Raw genomic sequence first — 19,244 nt, 5'->3', positions numbered from 1 at the left:
TGTAGAGAGCATTACAATAATCCAAGCGAGAGGTAACGAGTGCATGAGTGACTGTGCACAAGGCATCCCGATCAAGGAAGGGGCGCAACTGCCGAACCAGGTGAACCTGGTGGAAGGCCCTCCTGGAGACGGCCGTCAAATGATCTTCAAGCGACAGCCGATCATCCAGGAGGACACCCAAGTTGCGCACCCTATCCTTTGGGGCCAATAACTCGCCTCCAACAGTCAACTGCGGCTGCAGTTGACTGAATCGGGATGCCGGCATCCACAGCCACTCCGTCTTGGAGGGATTAAGCTTGAGCCTGTTTCTCCCCATCCAGACCCGTACGGCTTCCAAACACCGGGACAGCACTTCGACAACTTCATACCAGTGGAGGCCTTTGCCCTTGCGCGAAGCTCCATTCGTATGAATGGAGCTTCGTGCACAAGTGCCGTCTGCTCGCACAAGGGAAGCTTCACGCAACCGCTCACCAATTTCTCCCGAAGCTCAGGTTCAAACAAGCCCAGGGCTGTTTACTATTTAATGTAGTAATAGCACGTAGACTTATATACCACTTTACAGGGCTTTACAGCCCTCTCTCAGCAGTTTACAGAGTTGGCCTATTGCCCCCAACAATCTGAGTCCTCATTTTACCCACCGCAGGGGGATAGAAGGATGAGTCGACCTTGAGCCTGGTTGAAATTTGAACTGCCAAATTGCAGGCAGTCGGCAGGCAGCAGAAGTAGCCTGCAGTACTGCACTCTTAACCACTGCGCCACCGTGGCTCATTTTTGACATAGTACCTCAAATACTGCTCGACCATTGCATTAGTTCATTCTGCTGCACCATTTGTGCTTGGATGAAAACCCGAGCTAAGGCCCTGATAGGAAGCGAATTCATTGAATGAATTCCCTCCAGAACTTTGCCTTAAACTGGACCTCCTAATCTGATATGATCCTTCTCGGCACTCCATGCAGACAGTAGATGTGGCTCAGAAACAGCTTTGCGATTTTGTGGGCGGAGGGCACTTTCTTTCTGGTAGTGGGTTGCGGCCTGGGAGTTGGGGCCCCATGTGCTAGATGGACCTCCTTAGAGGAGGGGAACTGGCTCATTCCCTTCCTATCTTTCAAACCTGTTGGAATGGGGAGTCAGGGCACAAACTGAATACGGGGAATCCTCGATTTACAGCAGTTCCTTTAGCGACCATTCCAAGTGACAACGGCACTGAAAAAAGTGACTTACGACCGTTTTTCACACGACCGTTGCAGCATCCCCATGGTCGCGTGATTTACTTTCGGATGTGTGATGCCTGGTTCGTATTTACGACGGTGGCAGTGTCCTGGGGTCGTGCGATCCCCTTCTGAGACCTTCTGACAAGCAAGGGGCAAGCCAGAGTCACTTAACGAGTGTGCTAACTAATATGACGTGGCGATTAGCTTAACGAACGTAGCCATAAAAGTCGTAAAACGGGCAGAACTCATTTAACAAATGTCTCGCTTAGCAACAGGGCTCAGTCAAGGACTATCTGTAAACGGATCATTTACAGGGACTCCTGCTGCTGTGTTTGTTGGGGGGAGGAACCCCAATCCATGTCTATGGCGATTCTTGGACATCCAGGTCATGGATGTCCCAAAGGTGCTTTTTTCAAGTGGCAACTGGACTTCCGCAAAGTCCAGTTGCCTCTTGAAAAAAGGCACCTTTGGAAGTGGATTCTGCAGAGCAGAGGTGTGAACAGCTGGCCAGGAAGCTAAGGTGGCACCTGGCTTCGAAGCTGCCCTGCCTGACATCTGTATTCTAAATTGACTCTGCCCTTTTTCTAGGATTTGGATCACCCCATGGGAACCCAGTACAGCGCCAATCCGCCTGTCACCATTGACGTGCCTATGACGGACATCAGCACTGGCCTCATGGGGCACGGGCAGCTGACCACCATTGACCAGTCGGAGCTGAGCTCTCAGCTGGGGCTCAGCCTGGGAGGAAGTTCCATCCTGCCTCCCGCTGCCCAGTCCCCCGAGGAGCGGCTTACACCCACCCCTTCACCCGCCAATTCTCTGCAGGAGGAGGAGCCAGAAGAAATCAGGCGGGTGAGTTTCGGCCAGCTGGCTGTTGAGAGGGAGAGAATTTGAGGGGCGTCCTCAATGCTCTATGTGCGTGGCTGTTTCCTTGCAGACTTCATTACTCAACGAGGTAACATCATCATTCAAACCCCACCCCTTTCTAGCAAAGGTGATGCCCAACCCTGTGTAGCTTTTTAAATAGCCCAGTTGCTGTCTATGAATATTTTCAATCATCCAGATCATGGTTGTCCCAAAGGTGTTTTTTCTAAAAGGCAACTGGACTTCGTTGTTTTTTTTTAAATTATTTCAAAACATTTCACTTCTCATCCAAGAAGCTTCTTCAGTTCACATAAGTAAGCAGGACCTCAGAAAGAGTTTGAATAGAACACAGTTTCTCAACCTTGGCAACTTTAAGACATGTGGACTTCCACTCCCAGCATTTGCTGGCTGGGGAATTCTGGGAGTTGAAGCCCCAAGTTGCCAAGGAAGTGGCTGGTACAGACGAGAGCCAAAATAAAATCTATTCCACCTGCCCGCAGTTATAGGCTTCATCTCTGCTCCGTGCAGCTCTTTCTGAATATAGAGAAATGAGTTGGAAGGGACCTCGGAGGTCTTCTAGTCTAACCCCCTGCTCCGGCAGGAAACCCTATACCATTTCAGACAGATTGCCCAGTCTCTTCTTAAAAACCTCCAGTGTTGGAGTATTTACAATTTCTGAAAGCAAATCGTTCCACTGATTAATTGTTCTAACTGTCAGGAAATTTCTCCCTAGTTCTAAGTTTCTTCTCTCCTTACTTATCATCCATTGCTGCTTGTCCTGCCTTCATGTGCTTCGGAGAAGAGGTTGACTCCCTCTTATTTTGTGGCAGCTCCTTAGATTTTTGGAACACTGCTATCATGTCTCCCCTAGTCCTTCTTTTCATTAAACTAACGATATCCAATTCCAGCAACCTTTCTTGATACGTTTTAACCTCCAGTCCTCTAATCATCATTGTTGCCTCTGGTCAGCATCTTTTTTATAACATGGTGACCAAAACTGCATAAAGTATTCCAAGGATGGCCTTACAAAGGCATTATAAAGTGGTACCATGTTTTCCCAAAAATAAGACTGGGTCTTATATTAATTTTTGCTCCAAAAGATGCATTAGGGCTTATTTTCTGGTTAGGGGTTATTTTGGGGGAAATACGGTACTAAATGCACCCATCTGGCTGACAATCTTAACTGGGGCTTATTTTGGGGGTAGGGTTTATAATATGATCATACTGAAAAAGTCATGCTAGGACTTATTTTTCAGTTGGGTCTTATTTTCGGGGAAATTTTATTTATTTATTTATTATTTATTATTATTTATTATTTAAACTTTTATACCGCCCTTCTCCCGAAGGACTCAGGGCGGTGTACAGCCTACATTAAAACAGTTAAATATACAAACTTAAAATAACAATTAAAAAACTTATTCAATAAAGGCCGAAATTAAAACCGTCAAATTGACCATATTAAAATACCCAATAAAATTATTAAAATTGAAAAAAAATTAAAAATTTAAAAATTTAAAATTCAGGCCAGTCCCGCTTGGATAAATAGATAGGTTTTCAATTCCCGGCGAAAGGTCCGAAGGTCGGGTAATTGGTGTAAACCGGGGGGAAGTTCGTTCCAGAGAGTAGGTGCTCCCACAGAGAAGGCCCTTCCCCTGGGGGCCGCCAGCCGACATTGCTTGGCGGACGGCACCCTGAGAAGACCCTCTCTGTGAGAGCGCACGGGTCGGTGGGAGGCATGAGGTAACAGCAGGCGGTCCCGTAAGTACCCGGGCCCTAAGCCATGGAGCGCTTTAAAGGTGGTAACCAGCACCTTGAAGCGCACCCGAAAGACCACAGGTAGCCAGTGCAGACTGCGCAGGAGTGGTGTTACCCGGGAGCAACGTGATGCTCCCTCAATCACCCGCGCAGCTGCATTCTGGACTAACTGGAGTCTCCGAGTGCACTTCAGGGGTAGCCCCATGTAGAGAGCATTGCAATAATCCAGACGAGAAGTGACGAGAGCATGAGTGACCATGCATAAGGCATCCCGGTCAAGAAATGGTATTAACACTTCACATGATCTTCATTCTATCTCTCTGTTAATGCAACCTAGGACTTCATTTCTTACCGTGTTCATCTCTGTCCCGTAGCAAGTTTCTGTCGCCAAACCAGCCCCGCCTGCTTCGGTGGTGCCCCCGCCGGTTGCAGCACCCGCGGTCGTGCTGGACATCGGGAAGAAGCAGAAAGCGCCCAAGAAGCAGAAGAAAAAGAAGGACCCCAACGAGCCCCAGAAGCCCGTCTCTGCCTACGCCCTCTTCTTTCGGGACACCCAGGCGGCCATTAAAGGGCAGAACCCCAAAGCCACCTTCGGCGAGGTCTCTAAGATTGTCGCCTCGATGTGGGACAGCTTGGGAGAGGAACAGAAGCAAGTACGTCCCAAAGGGTTTGTTGCGCCGAGCGGTTATAGAGGTGGAACGCATGCCCATTGCCAAACTTTCAGCACCAAGGACAGCGCCACACAGAGTCTGACTGGAGCTCTCAAAAAACCACTCATTTTTGTATTCACTCATTTTCACCTCCAAACATTTTGCACACAAATTGAGCCAAAAACATCGATTAAGTTGATCGTTGGCAGGAATCAAGTTGAGGAAGGCTACCTGGTCCTTCAAGAGCAGTAGAAACTTGGTAGTTAGAGCAATGTTTCCCAATCTTAACCATTTTAAGACTTCTGGACTTCAACTCCCAGAATACCCCAGTGTTCTAGGCTCCCTTAAAAAGCAGGAAGCAGAGTCTTGGTCCCGGCAAAACCTCTTTTATTTACACAACTGTGAAGTACTTTCATTCACAGTCAGCAAGGCTTGTTCAAAAAGTGTTTCAGAGGAATATTTGTCAGCAAACCTTATCTCGTTTGGCAAGCTGCCACGTAACTTGTTTCCAAACACAGTACAAGGCAAAACTTGGCACACAGTCTCTCAGAGTCACAGAACGAACGAATTGTTTCCTGCAAAAGCCAATCCCTGTTTGCTCCTCTTTTGTTTCCTATGGGAGGGGCCAATCACCTCCAAGGTGTCGCTTTACTCCCAAGTCGACCCTGCTTTCTGAGTTGTTCTTGTCTTCCAACAACTCTGCGCATGCGCACACTGGGAACAGGCTCCAGCTGTTCCTCTGCCTCGCTGCTGTCTAGCTCTCTCTCTGCCTCTGACGCAGAGCCCTTGTCTGAGTTTTCCCCAGCCCCCAGGACTTGCCCAAGTTCCTCCCCAACCTCTTGACTACCAGCGGGCCACAACACCCAGCCAGCAGTAGAGAAGTCTGGAAATTGAAATCCGTAGGTCCTATAATGGTGAAGGTTGGGAAACACTGCATTATGGGATTCCTTATAAAGATGCGTGTGTGTGAAATAACCTCTTGGGAAACGAACACATGAAGTCTTCCTCCTAAAGTCTGATCTGAGTTCCACGTGATGCATTGAGCAGAATTGATATTAAAGTAGGTATCAGCTTTTTCTCAGCTCTTTTTAAGCTGGAGAGTCACAGACTTCGTCAATTTTTAAGACATGTGGGCTTCAAATCCCAGCATATGCCGGCTGGGGAATTCTAGGAGTTGAAATCCACACGTCTGAAAAGCTTTCAAGGATAGAAACACTGGAATAGAAGCCGGTGCAAACAAATGGGAACTTTCAGACCCAGGAGCTGTGTTCTGCTGTTGATGGGTGGATGTCTGTTGTGACCTAGGCCCAAGTAGTTATTACCAGACACAATCAGTCCTAAACAAATGTATTTTATTAGAATAGCTGAGAATTACTTCATTCCCATCTTAGTCCAAATTAATTCCAAAACAAAGTTCTTCAGAAAAAGCCCTTCGGCTTTATCACAAACTTTTGTCTTCTTTGGCACCCTTTCGCCAAAGGCTTTTCTTGGCAAAGCCCTAAGAAATTCAGAAACAAGAAATGCTGATTAGAAACAATTGTAGCAACGTTGCTTTCCTACAAAGAGCCCCAGAGCCGTTGCTGCTCTTTTAAGCCTTATGGGAGAGGCCAATCATCTCCTGGCCTTAGTCGTCCTTTTTGCTTTAGCTGCTCTTGCCTTCCGGCAGCTCTTTGCATGCATGCATTAGGAACAGGCTCCTCCTGTTCCTCTGTCTCTCTGCTGTCCATCTCTGGAGGATCCAGAGTCTGTCTATCGCTCCCAGATGGCCCTGGCCCCATCTCTGCTTCTGATGCAGAACCCTCGTCCAGGCCTTCCCCTGACTCCAGGACTGGCCTATTGTCCTCCCCAGCCTCCTCACTGTCTGATTCCACTGCTAGCTCCGCGGGGCTACTGGCGGACCACAACAATGTCACCTCCCCGCCCACAACACAGTGGAGGCAGCCACCTGGTTAACTCTGGCCACTTTCTAAACACATTCCTTTTATTAAAAAAACTGATTGATTAATCTGGGACCTTTTCAGCTTTTTATCCTCTTTTGAGGGTTTAATGAGCCACGGTGGCGCAGTGCTTAAAGCGCAGTACTGCAGGCTACTTCTGCTGACTGCCGGCTGCCTGCCATTTGGCAGTTCGAATCTCACCAGGCTCAAGGTTGACTCAGCCTTCCATCCTTCCGAGGTGGGTAAAGTGAAGATCCAAATTGTTGGGTGGCCAATATGCGGACTCTGTAAACATCTTAGAGAGGGCTGTAAAAGCACTGTGAAGCGGTATAGAAGTCTTAAGTGCCATTGCTATTGCTATTTAATCAAATCATCTTTAAGCAGTGCCTCTGGAGCACAGATTTTTGCAACCAGCACTGCTCTGAATGGGCCAAAACCTTCCCAGGTTAATATCTATGGAGATTCTCAGTCCAGGTTAATATTGTACCTGCCTCAGATGGAGAATCCTTCCTGGTTTGAAATTCAAGCCATTTCCAACAACAGTTCATCTAGTGACCATTCAGCTTTACAACGGCACTGAAAAGAAGTCGACTTACGATGACTGTTTTTCCCCACTTAACAACTGTCGTGGTCACATGATCAAAATTCAGACACTCGACAACAGCTGGTTCCTATTTATGCTGGGTTGCCGTGTGTTGGATCCCATGATCGCCTTTGTCGATCAGACCAACAAAAAGTCAATGGGGAAGTCAGTTTTACCTCCCAATCGTGTTGCTGACTTCACGGTGGCAATGGTTCCCTGAACAACCGTGGCCAGAACAAGCGTCAAATGGGGCAGAACCCGCTTAACCACCGGTCTTGCTTTAACAACAGACATTCGAGTTGTGGTTGTAAGTCAAGAACTACCTGTACTAAGAGGCTGTGTTTCTCAGCCTTATTGACTTAAAACCGGTGATGGCGAACCTGGTATGTGGCACACTGAGCCATCTCTCGGCATGCGAGTCGTTCCCGTTGCTCTTCCGGGTTTTGTCTTGCCAGCCAGCTGGTCTTCACATGCGCGGGAGCGCTGGAAACGGGAAGAGCAGCTGCGCGCAAGGAAGACAATTTTCTGGTTTCCAGTTTGCACTGGCCAGCTGATCTTTCCATGCACATGCACACCGGAAACCAGAAGACCAGGTGGCTGGCGCGCATGCTGGAACCCGGAACATCATCTTCCCTGCGCGGCTGGTTTCCAGTGTGCCCATGTGCACTGGCCAGCTGATCTTTCCACACACATGCACACCAGAAACCAGAAGACCAGGTGGCCGGTGCGCATGCATGTGCTGGAAACCGGAACATCATCTTCTCTGCGTGCGCATGCGCCCCGGGGGGGCTGTTCTTCCGGTTTTCAGCTTGCGCGTTGTGCGCGCGTGCCCTCCATTTCAGCACTCGGTGCCAAAAAGGTTCGCCAACACTGACTTAAAACATGGGTGGAATTGTGGGAGCTGGAAGTCCACCCATCTTAAAAGGTGCTAAGGTTGAGAAACACTTCTACAAGGGCTGGTAAGTGAATTGAAGATCAGCAAGTAAGGGGACGTGCTGAAGCTCCAGCCTGCTTTATAATCCCCATCTCTCCCTTTTTGTAGGTGTACAAGCGGAAAACGGAAGCTGCCAAGAAGGAATATTTAAAAGCGTTAGCTGCCTATCGGGACAACCAAGAGTGCCAAGTAAGGAGACGTGACCTCTTCCTTTTTCCCCATCCATGCTCCATTGAAACTTTCCCCTTATTCTACTCGCCTCCCAGGGAAGAAAGGAGAAGTAGAAACTCTCGTGGGCCAAAGATTTCATTTGCCCTGAACTGATGAGAAATGGTGTCTCTAGTACATGGGTGTCAAACACACATCGTCACGTAATGTATTGTGACTCCCCCCCCTTTGCTAAAACGGGAGTGGGCGAGTCCAGCACTTGACGCATCTGGGCCGCGAGTTTGACACCCCTGCTCTAGTAATTTCAGGTGTCTTGTTATTTTTATTTTTATTTTTGGCCTTTTAATTGCTTCCATTAACTCCGTCATGGTAATTCTTTCATTCAGCTTTGTTTTCCCTTCGTCTGGCATGTTGGGTAGGTTGACTTCTACCCTATATTGTTTAACTTTATCTTCTGGGATGTTTTCTTTGCTATATAATTTTCTATAAAATCCTTTTATTTATTTATTTTCTTGTCTTCGTTTTTGTGTCGAATTGAACCCCTCGTCTCCTAACTTTTGTATCGATTTTTTTCTCTTTTTTTTTTATTGAAAAAGTTTTAAAAAACAAAAACATTTTCCCCCCTTTTTCCCCCCTCCCTCCCAGAAAACCCCTTCCCCTCCTTCCCCCGGCTTCCCGGTCAATCACAAGGTATTGTTATACATAAACCAAACATAGAGTAAAATTTTCCCTTCTAATCCAATTAACCTCATCCAAATCTTTTCATCTCCCAACCCCCTCCCCATTACATAAAATAATACTTCCTAATTATTCAAAGGCAATCTGATATTTCTTAATCTGATATCTGTTTTGTAGATAATCAATCCATTTTTTCCATTCAATTAAATATCTTTCCTGCGTATTGTCTTTTAAAAAAGCTGAGATTTTTGCCATCTCAGCCAAATTAATGACTTTCAATATCCATTCTTCTATTGTAGGTACCTCTTCTATCTTCCAGTATTGTCCAATCAACAGTCTTGCTGCTGTTATTAAATTCAGAATCAATTTAGTCTCAATCCCTGTACAATCCGTTATAATTCCCAAAAGGAAAAATTGCGGCAGGAACTTTATCTTCTTCTTCAGTACATTTTGAATAATCCACCAAATTCTTATCCAAAAGGCCTTAATTTTCTTGCAAGTCCACCAAATATGAAAATATGTAGCGTCATCACAATCACACCTCCAACATTTCGCTTGGATATCAGGATACATACATGATAATTTTTTGGGATCTAAGTGCCATCTATAAAACATCTTATAAAAATTTTCCCTTAAATTCTTTGCTTGTGTAAACTTAACATTTCTAACCCAGATTTTCTCCCGTGTTTCCAACATTATTGGTTCCTGAATATTCTGTGCCCATTTTATCATACAGTCCTTTACCAAATCCTTTTCCGAATCTATTTCTTTTCTCTTTTTTTTTTTTTTTTTTGAGTCTGAATGTCAACAGGCTTTTTTGCGTTCTCAAAGAAGTTTTGTTTAGCTGCTTTGATTTTTTTTTGTCTCAGTTCCTCTTTTCTAAAATATTGAATCCATGTTTTTACTAGTTCCATTTGGTTTTTGCCATTTCTTTTTTTGTGGGTCTTTCTCTATTTCCGATTCCAGTCTTTTATATTCTTCTTCTAATTCCTTTCCCCTTTTCTTCTTCTCTTTATTTTTCCTTCCTATATAGGAGATTGCTAATCCCCTGAAAAATGCCTTAGCGGTATCCCATACATTTTGTAGTAATTTCAGAAGGAAAGGGTTTAGATCAGAGGTCTGCAACCTTAAACACTCAAAGAGCCATTTGGACCCATTTCCCACAGAAAAGAAAATACCGGGAGCCACAAAACCTGAGTGGGTGTGGTCAACTCAACCTCATTCACTCCCACCCAGTCACATGACACACACACACCCCAGCCATGCCTACGCAGTTTTGTGGCTCCCAGTGTTTTCTGTGGGAAACGTATCTCTCTCTCTCTGTGTCTCTGTCTCTGTCTCTCTCTCTTTCTCTCTCTCCTGTCTCTCAGGCCAGGTGAGGAATGACTGGAAGGGGAGGGCGAGAGGTGGGGCAAGCCAGTGGTGGGTGGTGGTGGGTTCAGCCAATAGGCAGCCACAGCAGGGGGACGAAAGAGCCGCATGTGGCTCTGGAGCCGCAGGTTGCTGACACCTGGTTTAGCTGGTGCTTTTAGTTAGTTAAGATGCAAAAGCTGGAGGTTTTTATAACTGGAAACGGTACAGAGAGGCTTTCAACTACTAAACAATCTTTTTTTCTGGGGTGTGTGTGTGTGTGTGTGTGTAGGAAATCAGGATGGACCACAGATACAAGGAAGATGCAGAAAATGCCTGTCCTTTCATAACCTCTGTATTTTTTTAAAAAAAAATCAGTCTGACTTGAAAGAGACCTTATTTTATTTATATTATATATTGGATTTTTATCTTGCCTTTGTTCCTTTTATAAGTAATTCAAGGCAGCGAACATACATTATACTACTCCTTCCTTTTTTTTTTTTTCTTAACGACAACCCTGTGAGCGAGTTAGACTGAGAGAGAGGAACTGGCCCAAAGTCACCTAGCTGGCTTGCATGCCTAAGACGGGACTAGAACAGTCTCCTCCTGATTGGTCCAAGGTCCCCCAACCGGCTTTCATGCCGAAGGCGGAACTAGAACTCTGAGTCTCCTAATCATTGGTCCAAGGTCACCCAAGAGGAGAGCAGTGGAAATATATGGGCCAATCCTTGCAATAGGAGCACTTCTCATGCACCCTCCCTGACCCACATAGCGTCCTCTCACCTCTTTCCCAATGCATATGGCTCTCCTCGCGCCCCCCCCATAAGCCCTTCTCAACCTACACCTCACTCCTGTGCATCCTCTTTAACCCAAATGGTCCCCTTCCTGACCCATGCTGCAACCTCGTGCATCCCTCGCATGACGCCTCTCGTACATCTCCTCACATCTTTCCTGTACTCCCACATCCTTTATACCCATCTCTCACAGCAGCAGCCACTTACCCGCCTGCTGGTCTGAGACTTGCAACTTCCTGCCGGCTTTGCCATTTGGTTTGGATCGTGGGAAGCTGGTAGGAAGCTGCCTCGCCCAACAACTGCAACAAATTCAGTTAACGACAGTAACTAGCAGTAACAGTAACCGCTGCTAGCCAAGCCCCACCCTAGCTCTGGGGATAAAAGGCAGGGGGTGGAGATGAATAGATGCGCCAGACAGACTATTCATCTCCTGTTGTGTCCCACACCCCACTCCGACGAACGAGTCAAGGAAGTCTGTGACAAAGTTGGCAACGAAGCCTCTGCAGCTTGCCAAGTTCCTTCGAGGTTTATCACGGCAGGCAGGAGTCCAAGTTGTGACTTCAGTGATAGGGTCTGATATCAGCAAACTGGATAAGACTTTGCTTGACTCAAGATTGGAATGCCAAAAGCAGGTCCTTTATATAGGCTGTGGGGTGTGGCTCCATGACTCAGCATTTATCCAGGCCTGCCCCTTCCCCCCCTTCTGCTAGCGTCGCCTCTCAGATCTCCGGAAGCGAGGGTCCTCCTACTCTGAATTGTCTTCAGCTGGATCTGCTGTCTGGGAAAGGGAGGGGTCAGAAGGAGTAGGCCCGAGCAATTCCAATACCTGGCTGGCTTCCTGCTCTGACGGCTGAGCCAAAGGAACACACGCTGTATGAGTGAGGTTTATCGGGCTTGTCCTCCCACTCCTGGAATCCTCTCCGGGCATGGGGCCAGGGCCAGGGGCTGGAGGCATGACAGGCCGTTCATCTTCAATATCAGACTCGGAGTCCGATAACAGGCCCGGTTGGAGACGGGAGGGGCCCGGCTGAGGAGAGGAGGGAGGACGAGTCACAACATCTCCTGGCCGGCCAGACTTGTTAGCCTACAGCGTGAGAGAAACTTTTTGCCAGGGCTGCCGGCGCTCCTAGTAAAGGAATCTTTGAGTTAACTTCAGAGGGTTTGTCGTGTTTGGGGAACTGGGTCAGAACTCCGGGACAGGGAAGCGTAGCCACACACATTTGGTCTCCTCTTGAACTGTATCCCCGGTTTTGTCTTCCCTTCCCCAGACCACAGTCGAGACGGTGGAGCTGGACCCGATCGCTTCTCCTTTGGAGCCGCCGGCCCCTGTTGTGGAATCGGCGTCTCCTCCGGCTCCGGTGACGCCCAACCCTCCGGCTTTAGAGAGTCCGCCTCCCCCACCGCCTCCTGCTATCGTCCCCGCCCAGCCCACGGTGGTGGTGACCTCCAGCGCCGGCCCCCAATCGGCCGGCCAAACCAGCATCACCAAGATCATCATTCCCAAACAGATGCTGCCCTCCTCGCTGGCGGTCACGTCGCAAGGGGGCGTGGTGACGGTGATCCCCGCCACGATGGTGACCTCGCGGGGCATCCAGCTGGGGCAGCTGCAAGCCGGGACAGGAACCACCCAGATCGTCACGCGTTCGGTTTTAGCTGCGGCCGCTGCGGCCGCCTCGTCAATGCACCTGCCGCGGCTGCAGCCTCCCCCTCTTCAGCAGATGCCTCAGCAGCCCCCTGCCCAGCCGGTCACCATTCTCCAGCAGCCCCCTCCTCTTCAAGCCATGCAGCAGCCTCCTCTGCAACAGAAGGTGCGCCTCAACCTCCAGCAGCCCCCGCCTCCCCTGCAGATCAAAATCCTGCCCCCGCCGGCCCTTCAGATCCAGCCCATTGCTCTGCGGACGGAAGAGAGCAGCCCCGAGAGGACCAGCACTGAGCTCCAAACATCTCCGGAGCCCATCGATGTCGTGCCGGAGGTAAGGAGAGCCATGTGGAAGTAGAAAAAAAAAAGCATTGGAGTGAATAGCAGAATAACAGAACAACATAGTTTGAAGAGTGGAGCGGAGCGGAAGAACAGAACCAGAGTTGGAAGGGGCCTTGGAGGTCTTCTAGTCCAACCCCCTGCTCAGGCAGGAAACCCCTACGCCTGTGATGGCGAACCTATGGCACGCATGCCGAAGGTGGCACGCAGAGCCCTCTCTAGTGGCACACGTGCTGTCACTCCAGAACAGATCTCTGTGACGTTTCTTTTGTGAGCTTCTGTTTCCCTGCAAGTGACGAAACAGAAGTTCACGAAAAAAAAAGATCTGAGGAATGAACGAACCCGCAGTGGAGGCTTCCCTCCCCCTCCCCCCTTCATGTGCACCCTCTCAGCCCTGCCACAGCTAGTCAGGGGGTCACGAGAGGAGGAGGAGGAGGAGGAGGAGGGAAGCCTCCATTGTGGGTTCATTCGTTCCTCAGCCAGCCCAGATTTCCAAAAGGAAGAAAGAAAAAATGGGTAACAAAAAGTCCCAAGGAGAGCACGCAGGGCTTTCTGAGAGAGTGAGAAGGGACACAGAGACGGGGAGCAAGAAATACACACACACACACACACACACACACACACACACAGGTGTGGGGGGAGAAAGCAAGAGAGGGAAAGAAAGAAAGAAAGAGAGAGAGATGCAGGAGAGGGGGATGAGGGAGTGGGAGATAGAAAAAAATGAAAGGGAGGGAGACAGAAAAAGTAAGATGAGAGAGTGAAAGAGAGAGAGAGAAATGAGAGAGGGAGGAGAGGAAGATAGGGTGATAGGGAGGGAGAGAGAAAAATAAAGACATGAGAGAAAGGGAAAGATGAGAGGGAGAGGGACATAGAGAAAGAGAGATGAGAGAGGGTGAAAGAGATGAGAGGGAGGGAAAAAGGGAGATACCTATTTCCCATAGAAAACATGGGGAGTCACAAAACCTGGGTAGGCAGGTTTTGCCTAACGTCGAGTTGGCCACGCCCACCCTGGTTTTGTGGCTCCCCGTCCAACTCTTGTTATTCTGTCAATCAAAAAGGCAGCTTAATTGGACTGGATTGGGGAAGAGGAGATCTCGGCTCTTTTTCCTCCTCCGATTTGCAGGCCCGAAGAGCCTTGTGTTTTCCGTCTCCCCCGCTCTAGCAGGCTCGTCGACTAAACTCAGAAACTTCCTTTTCCTTTCTCTTCCAGGTGGAGTCTCCAACGCAAATGCACGTGGAGCTTGTCTCCGAATCGCCCGTGGCCATGTCACCCCGCCCTCGCTGCATCCGGGTGGGCTGCGACAACCCTCCCGTGGTCAACAGTGACTGGGACAACGAATACTGTAGCAACGAATGCGTGGTTAAACACTGCAGGTGGGTTTGCTGAGAGCAGGGGGGTGTCGAACTCGATTTCATTGAGGGCCGCATCAGGGCTGTGGTTGACCTTGGGGGCCTGGGCAGGCATGGCCGACTGGGTGGGCGTGGCCAGCTTGACACCAGTCCCTAAACCAGGGGTCAGCAACCTGCGGCTCCAGAGCGACATGCGGCTTTTTGGGCCTTCTGCTGTGGCTCCCTGTCAGGTGATCCCACCACTGGCTGGTCCCTCCTTGCCTGGCCTGAGAAGGTAAGGGCAACAGTGGGGAAGCGGCCAGGGCAGAGACACAGAGATATAGAGAAAGGGGGAGAGAGAGAGAGACATAGAGAGATACAAAGAGAGAGGGAGGGAGCGAGGGGAGAGAGAGAGAGATGTTAAAAGGATTTTGTGGTTCCCGGTGTTTTTTTAACAACTGGTTCTCTGCCCTAATGACTGGCTAGGGGGGTCATGTGACTGATGGAAGTGAGTGACATCAAGTTGGCCACGCCCACCCAGGTTTTGTGGCTCCCGGTGTTTTCTTTTCTGTGGGAAACTGGTCCAAATGGCTCTTTGAGTATTTAAGGTTGCAAACCCCTGCCTTAAACTGCTGGCATGTTTCCTCCTCGCACTGGGTAGACCAGGCCAAAGCCACACTGGCCTGATGTTTCCTCTTCGCATTGCGCACACCGGGCTGAAGCCACGCAGGCTCGCCCCTTACATTTTCTAGGACAGCCCAATGGGCCGGATCCGACCACATCGCAGGCCACTTCCGGCTCGCGGGGTTTGCATTTGACACCCCCTGGCTTAGAGCATCTGTGTGGTTCTTCTGAGAGATGCCACGGAAGGGAATTTCCCCGATTTAGCCATGGTGGCACCACGGGTCAGAATCCAGTACAGGTAGTCTTTGACTTAACGACCGTAATGGAGCCCCAAAATTTATGTTGTGAAGTGAGACATTGGTTAAGAATAGAACAGAATAGAAATTTTTATTGGCCAAGTGTGATTGGACCAGTGCTTCTCAGTTATTTTCTGTCATGCCCCCCTAGGAAGAAGAAAACATTTTTCGCGCCCCCCATTGTTCTCTGATTGGATACAGAGACATAAACACGGGGCTTAGCTTGTTATGACAGTGTTTGCCGAGGTAAAACGCGCCCCCCTTTACGGAGCCTCGCACCCCCCCTGGGGGACGCGCCCCACTATTTGAGAAGCACTGGATTGGACACACAAGGAATTTGTCTTGGTGTATATGCTTTCAGTGAATCGTGCCCCATTTTACGTCTTTTCTTGCCACCGTGGATCGCGGTTGACAGGTTAGGTAACCCGGCTTTTAAGCGAATCTGGTTTCCTCGTTGACTTTGCCTGTCAGAAGGTCACAAAAGGGGATTGCATGACTTTGGGACACAGCAACGGTCATAAATACGAGACAGTGGCCCAGTTTGTGAATTTTGATCATGTGAACGCCGGAAAAGTCGTAACTCTGGAAAACGGTTCGAAGTCCGTTTTCCAGTGCCGTCGTAACTTTGAACGGTCCCTAAACGAACCATTGTAAATCAAGGACCACCTGTACGTTAATCTTGTTTCAGTTTGGTTTTCTGTTAACTGACATATGTTCCCCCCCTCCTTTCTCTTTCTCTTTCCCTCTCTCTCAACCCCCTCCCCCAACCCAGGGATGTGTTCCTAGCTTGGCTAGCCTCTCGCAATTCCAACAACAATGTCGTCTTTGTGAAATAACACCCCACTCCCATAATAACAGTGGTGGGGAAAGAAACTACGCAGTTTTGTGTTGCCGTTGCACATTTCTGCCCAAAAGGACGATGTCCAAATCCGGGAAAAAAAGAAGAAGAAGAAAAATCTCTTCCTTGCAACTGTGAGGGTTGGGAAAGCAGGTTCTGGACATCTTCTCAGCTGAAGACCCACCAGCAAGAGGAAAAAAACAAAAACATCCCTTTGGAGAAGGGTGTGAGGAAGAAAACTGTGGGGTGGCACTGCCTTCCCCCCTCCCTCTCTTTTTTTTTTTTCTATACACAAAATCTCTTTAATAATAATGTTTCTCTTGACGGAGCGATTAAAAGCTGGAAGAGGAAAGTCGGCTGAAATCTGCCATGTACTTCCTGGGGGAGGGTTAGGAAAATAAAACCAAAAAAAAAAAAAAAAAAGGATGGATTCAGTGAGCAGGAATTCCTCTGCTAGAGGTGGCAAAGGATGTTTCCACGGCAGATGGTGGGAGGTGTGTGTGTGAGACCATGGCGAAAGGTGGACTTGATTGTGCGGTTGTGAGTGAGCCCTCCCTGTTCGTTCAGCCTGCAACCCTGGTGCGAATATTTGGATCTGTGAGGCTCCCATTAACCTCGTTTGAGGGAGCAACTTCGTTCCTGCATCATGCCCAGCTAAACCCCAACCACCTTGTTAACACTGCAGGTAGTCCTCGACTTACCACCACAACCGAGCCCCGAATTTCTGTCGCTGAGCGAGATATTGGTTCGGGGAGTTTTGTCCCGTGCTACGACTTTTCTTGCCGCGATGGTTAAATGAATCGCTGCGGTGGATAAGTGAGGGGTCCGGTGGTGAAGTGAACCTGGCCATTGACTTTCCTCCTCCGAAGGTCGCAAAAATAAAAACCACGCGACCTTGGGACGCAGCAACGGTCGTTAAGTGTTTTTTTCCTATCGGGGCAACCAGGTCTACCCAAATATGGGGCGGAGCATACTGCTTCCGCTTTTGCCTTTCAGCCCCAATCCAGGACCCTTCATGGGCAGTCGCTTTTGGGACAAACTTTTTTGTGTTAAATTTATATTTACAAAGAGAGAGAGAAAGAGAGAAAGAAAGAGAAAAGAAAGAACGAGACTAGTATAGATCTATTTCAAGCTATTTAGCTCTCATCAGCTAGCTCAGAGGTCGGCAACCTTAAACAAGAGCCACAAAGGTCCTAACCGGAAGCCCCCCCGGCTCAATTCTAGAGCTGTCCAGAAGTCCGGTTCCCGCACTAGTGTCGTCTCCTAGCACAGCATCCTTTTTCCTCTGCCGACCGGAAGTCCGGTTCCCCTACCATAGAGTCTCCTCCTAGCGTGGCGTCCTCTTTCCTCTATCTGTCCTAATTGAAAGCCCTATGAATTGTGGAGCTGACTGGTGAAAGCCGCAGCAGAGGGATGAAAGAGCCACATGCGGCTCCAGAGCTGCAGGTTGCCAACCCCTGAGCTAACCTTACTCTTCTGCGGAAGCAGCATGCTCCACCCCATATCTGGGTAGACCAGGTTGCCCTGATACCAAAAAAAATTAATACTTAATCTCTCCCCTGGTACAGCCAACAAAGTGAGCAGAGCCCATGCCTTTGAGGTTCATACATCTACCTAATATATACAAGCAGCCCGGGTTTGAATCCCAGAAGGGTATGGCTAGCTGATGAGACCTTAAATAGCTTGAAATAGATCTATATAGTAAGTCTCCCTTTATTTATTTCTTTGTCGGTAAATATGAATGCAATACCATGGTCGTCAAGTACGAACCGGTTGCCAAGCCTCTGAATTTTGATCGCATGATGCAAAAGTCGTAACTATGAAAAACAGTCGCACTGTAACTTTGGTCACTAAGAAAAAAGCTGTAAGTTGAGGACTAGCTGTATAAACGGTAGTTAATTTATAATAATTGTGGATTGATAAAAAATCCATAATAGTAGCTTGGGGCTCATACAAACCCAGCCAGTTGATTCCCTCCCAATTCTAGAGCTGCCATAGGAGAGTTTTAATCCCTCGTCCAAGAAGCTTCTTGAATGAGAAGCGAAATATTTTCAAGAAAAAAACTTAAGTCCAGTTACTTTTTGTAAAAAACAAAACAAAAGCAAAACACCTTTGGACAGGGGTGTGGTTCAAAAATTTTAGCAAGGGGTTCTCTGCCTGGTTGCTGGGTGGCCGTGGCCTAGTTCGCCTCCTGCACCATGGGGTGGGGTGGGGGGGCATTTTTGCCCTCCCCAGACTCCGGAGGCTTTTCTTGAGCCTCCGGGAGGGCAAAAACAGCCTCCCCAGGTTCCAGAATCCCTCTGGAGGCTGGAAACAGGCCCGTTTCCAGCCTTCCCGTACTTACGGTAGGCCTGTTTTTTGCCCTTCCCAAACTTCCACGCACGCCCTGCACTTACCTGTAACCAAAACGGGCTGCGTGGGGACTCCTGGGGTGGGCGGGGCCAGCCAGGAGTGGGACTTGGGGATTCTCCAAACTGCACAGAATCTTAGCTAGAGGTTCTCCCGAACCCCCAGCAGCCCACCTCTGCCTTTAAAACAAGCCTGAGATGCATTTAAAAACATTCAGTGCAGGGCCTGCTGCTTCACCTTGTGGCAGTTTGATAGCACGGGTGAAATGCTCCCGGTTCTGACCGGATCTCGCGATCCGATTGTGATTGTGGCCTGTGGTTCGGCGATCTGATAGTGATCGCCGAACCACCGGCGACACCCATCGCCTGGGTTTCATTACTTCCTGGTTTTAACCAGGAAGTAATATGCTTTTACCTTCTGCACATGCGCATGCACAGAAAGTCACGCGTGGGTGGGGCGTTTGAACTTCAGAGCTGGTAAGGAAGGTAAGTAGATTTCACCTGTTTGAAGGTAAACTTGGAATACTCTTGATCTGTTTCCAGCCCCAAACAAAGAGTTATTTAATGGTCCTATCCCCCGCCCCTGTCTTTCACTGGGGATTCCATCAACTAAGCGGGCAGGGACCTTGTAGGTCATCTAGTCCAACCCCCCTCCCACCCAAGCAGCAGGAGACCCTACACCATTTCCGACAGATGGCAGTCCAGTCTCTTCTTGAAAGCCTTCAGTGATGAAGCTCCCACAACTTCCAAATGCAATTTCTGTTCCATTGTTTGATTGTTTTCACTCAGAAAAAATCTCATTTCTAGGTTGAATCTCTCCTTGATCAGTTTCCATCCATTCCTTGTCTGACCTTTGTGTGCCTTGGAAAATAGCTTGAGCCCCTCGTCTCTGTGGCAGCCCCTCTA

General features: G+C 48.7%; 1 protein-coding gene across 1 annotated transcript in view; it reads left to right on the top strand.

Annotated features, from left to right (window-relative positions):
- Positions 1-18,656, top strand: part of TOX4 (TOX high mobility group box family member 4) — a 45,561-nt gene extending 26,905 nt beyond the window's left edge. Inside the window, exons 4-9 of the mRNA XM_058181448.1 lie at positions 1,801-2,064; positions 4,206-4,484; positions 8,044-8,124; positions 12,194-12,898; positions 14,114-14,277; positions 15,925-18,656. Of these exons, the coding sequence (XP_058037431.1) occupies positions 1,801-2,064; positions 4,206-4,484; positions 8,044-8,124; positions 12,194-12,898; positions 14,114-14,277; positions 15,925-15,988 (1,557 nt within the window). The 3' untranslated portion in view covers positions 15,989-18,656. The remainder of the gene's footprint in view (positions 1-1,800; positions 2,065-4,205; positions 4,485-8,043; positions 8,125-12,193; positions 12,899-14,113; positions 14,278-15,924) is intronic.
- Positions 18,657-19,244: the final 588 nt, after the last annotated feature.

The sequence above is a fragment of the Ahaetulla prasina genome, chromosome 4 (genome assembly GCF_028640845.1).
Source record: "Ahaetulla prasina isolate Xishuangbanna chromosome 4, ASM2864084v1, whole genome shotgun sequence".
In the NCBI taxonomy this organism is placed as follows: Eukaryota; Metazoa; Chordata; class Lepidosauria; order Squamata; family Colubridae; genus Ahaetulla; species Ahaetulla prasina.
Note: the sequence above shows the minus strand (reverse complement) of the source record. Positions and strands in the feature narration are given on the sequence as shown.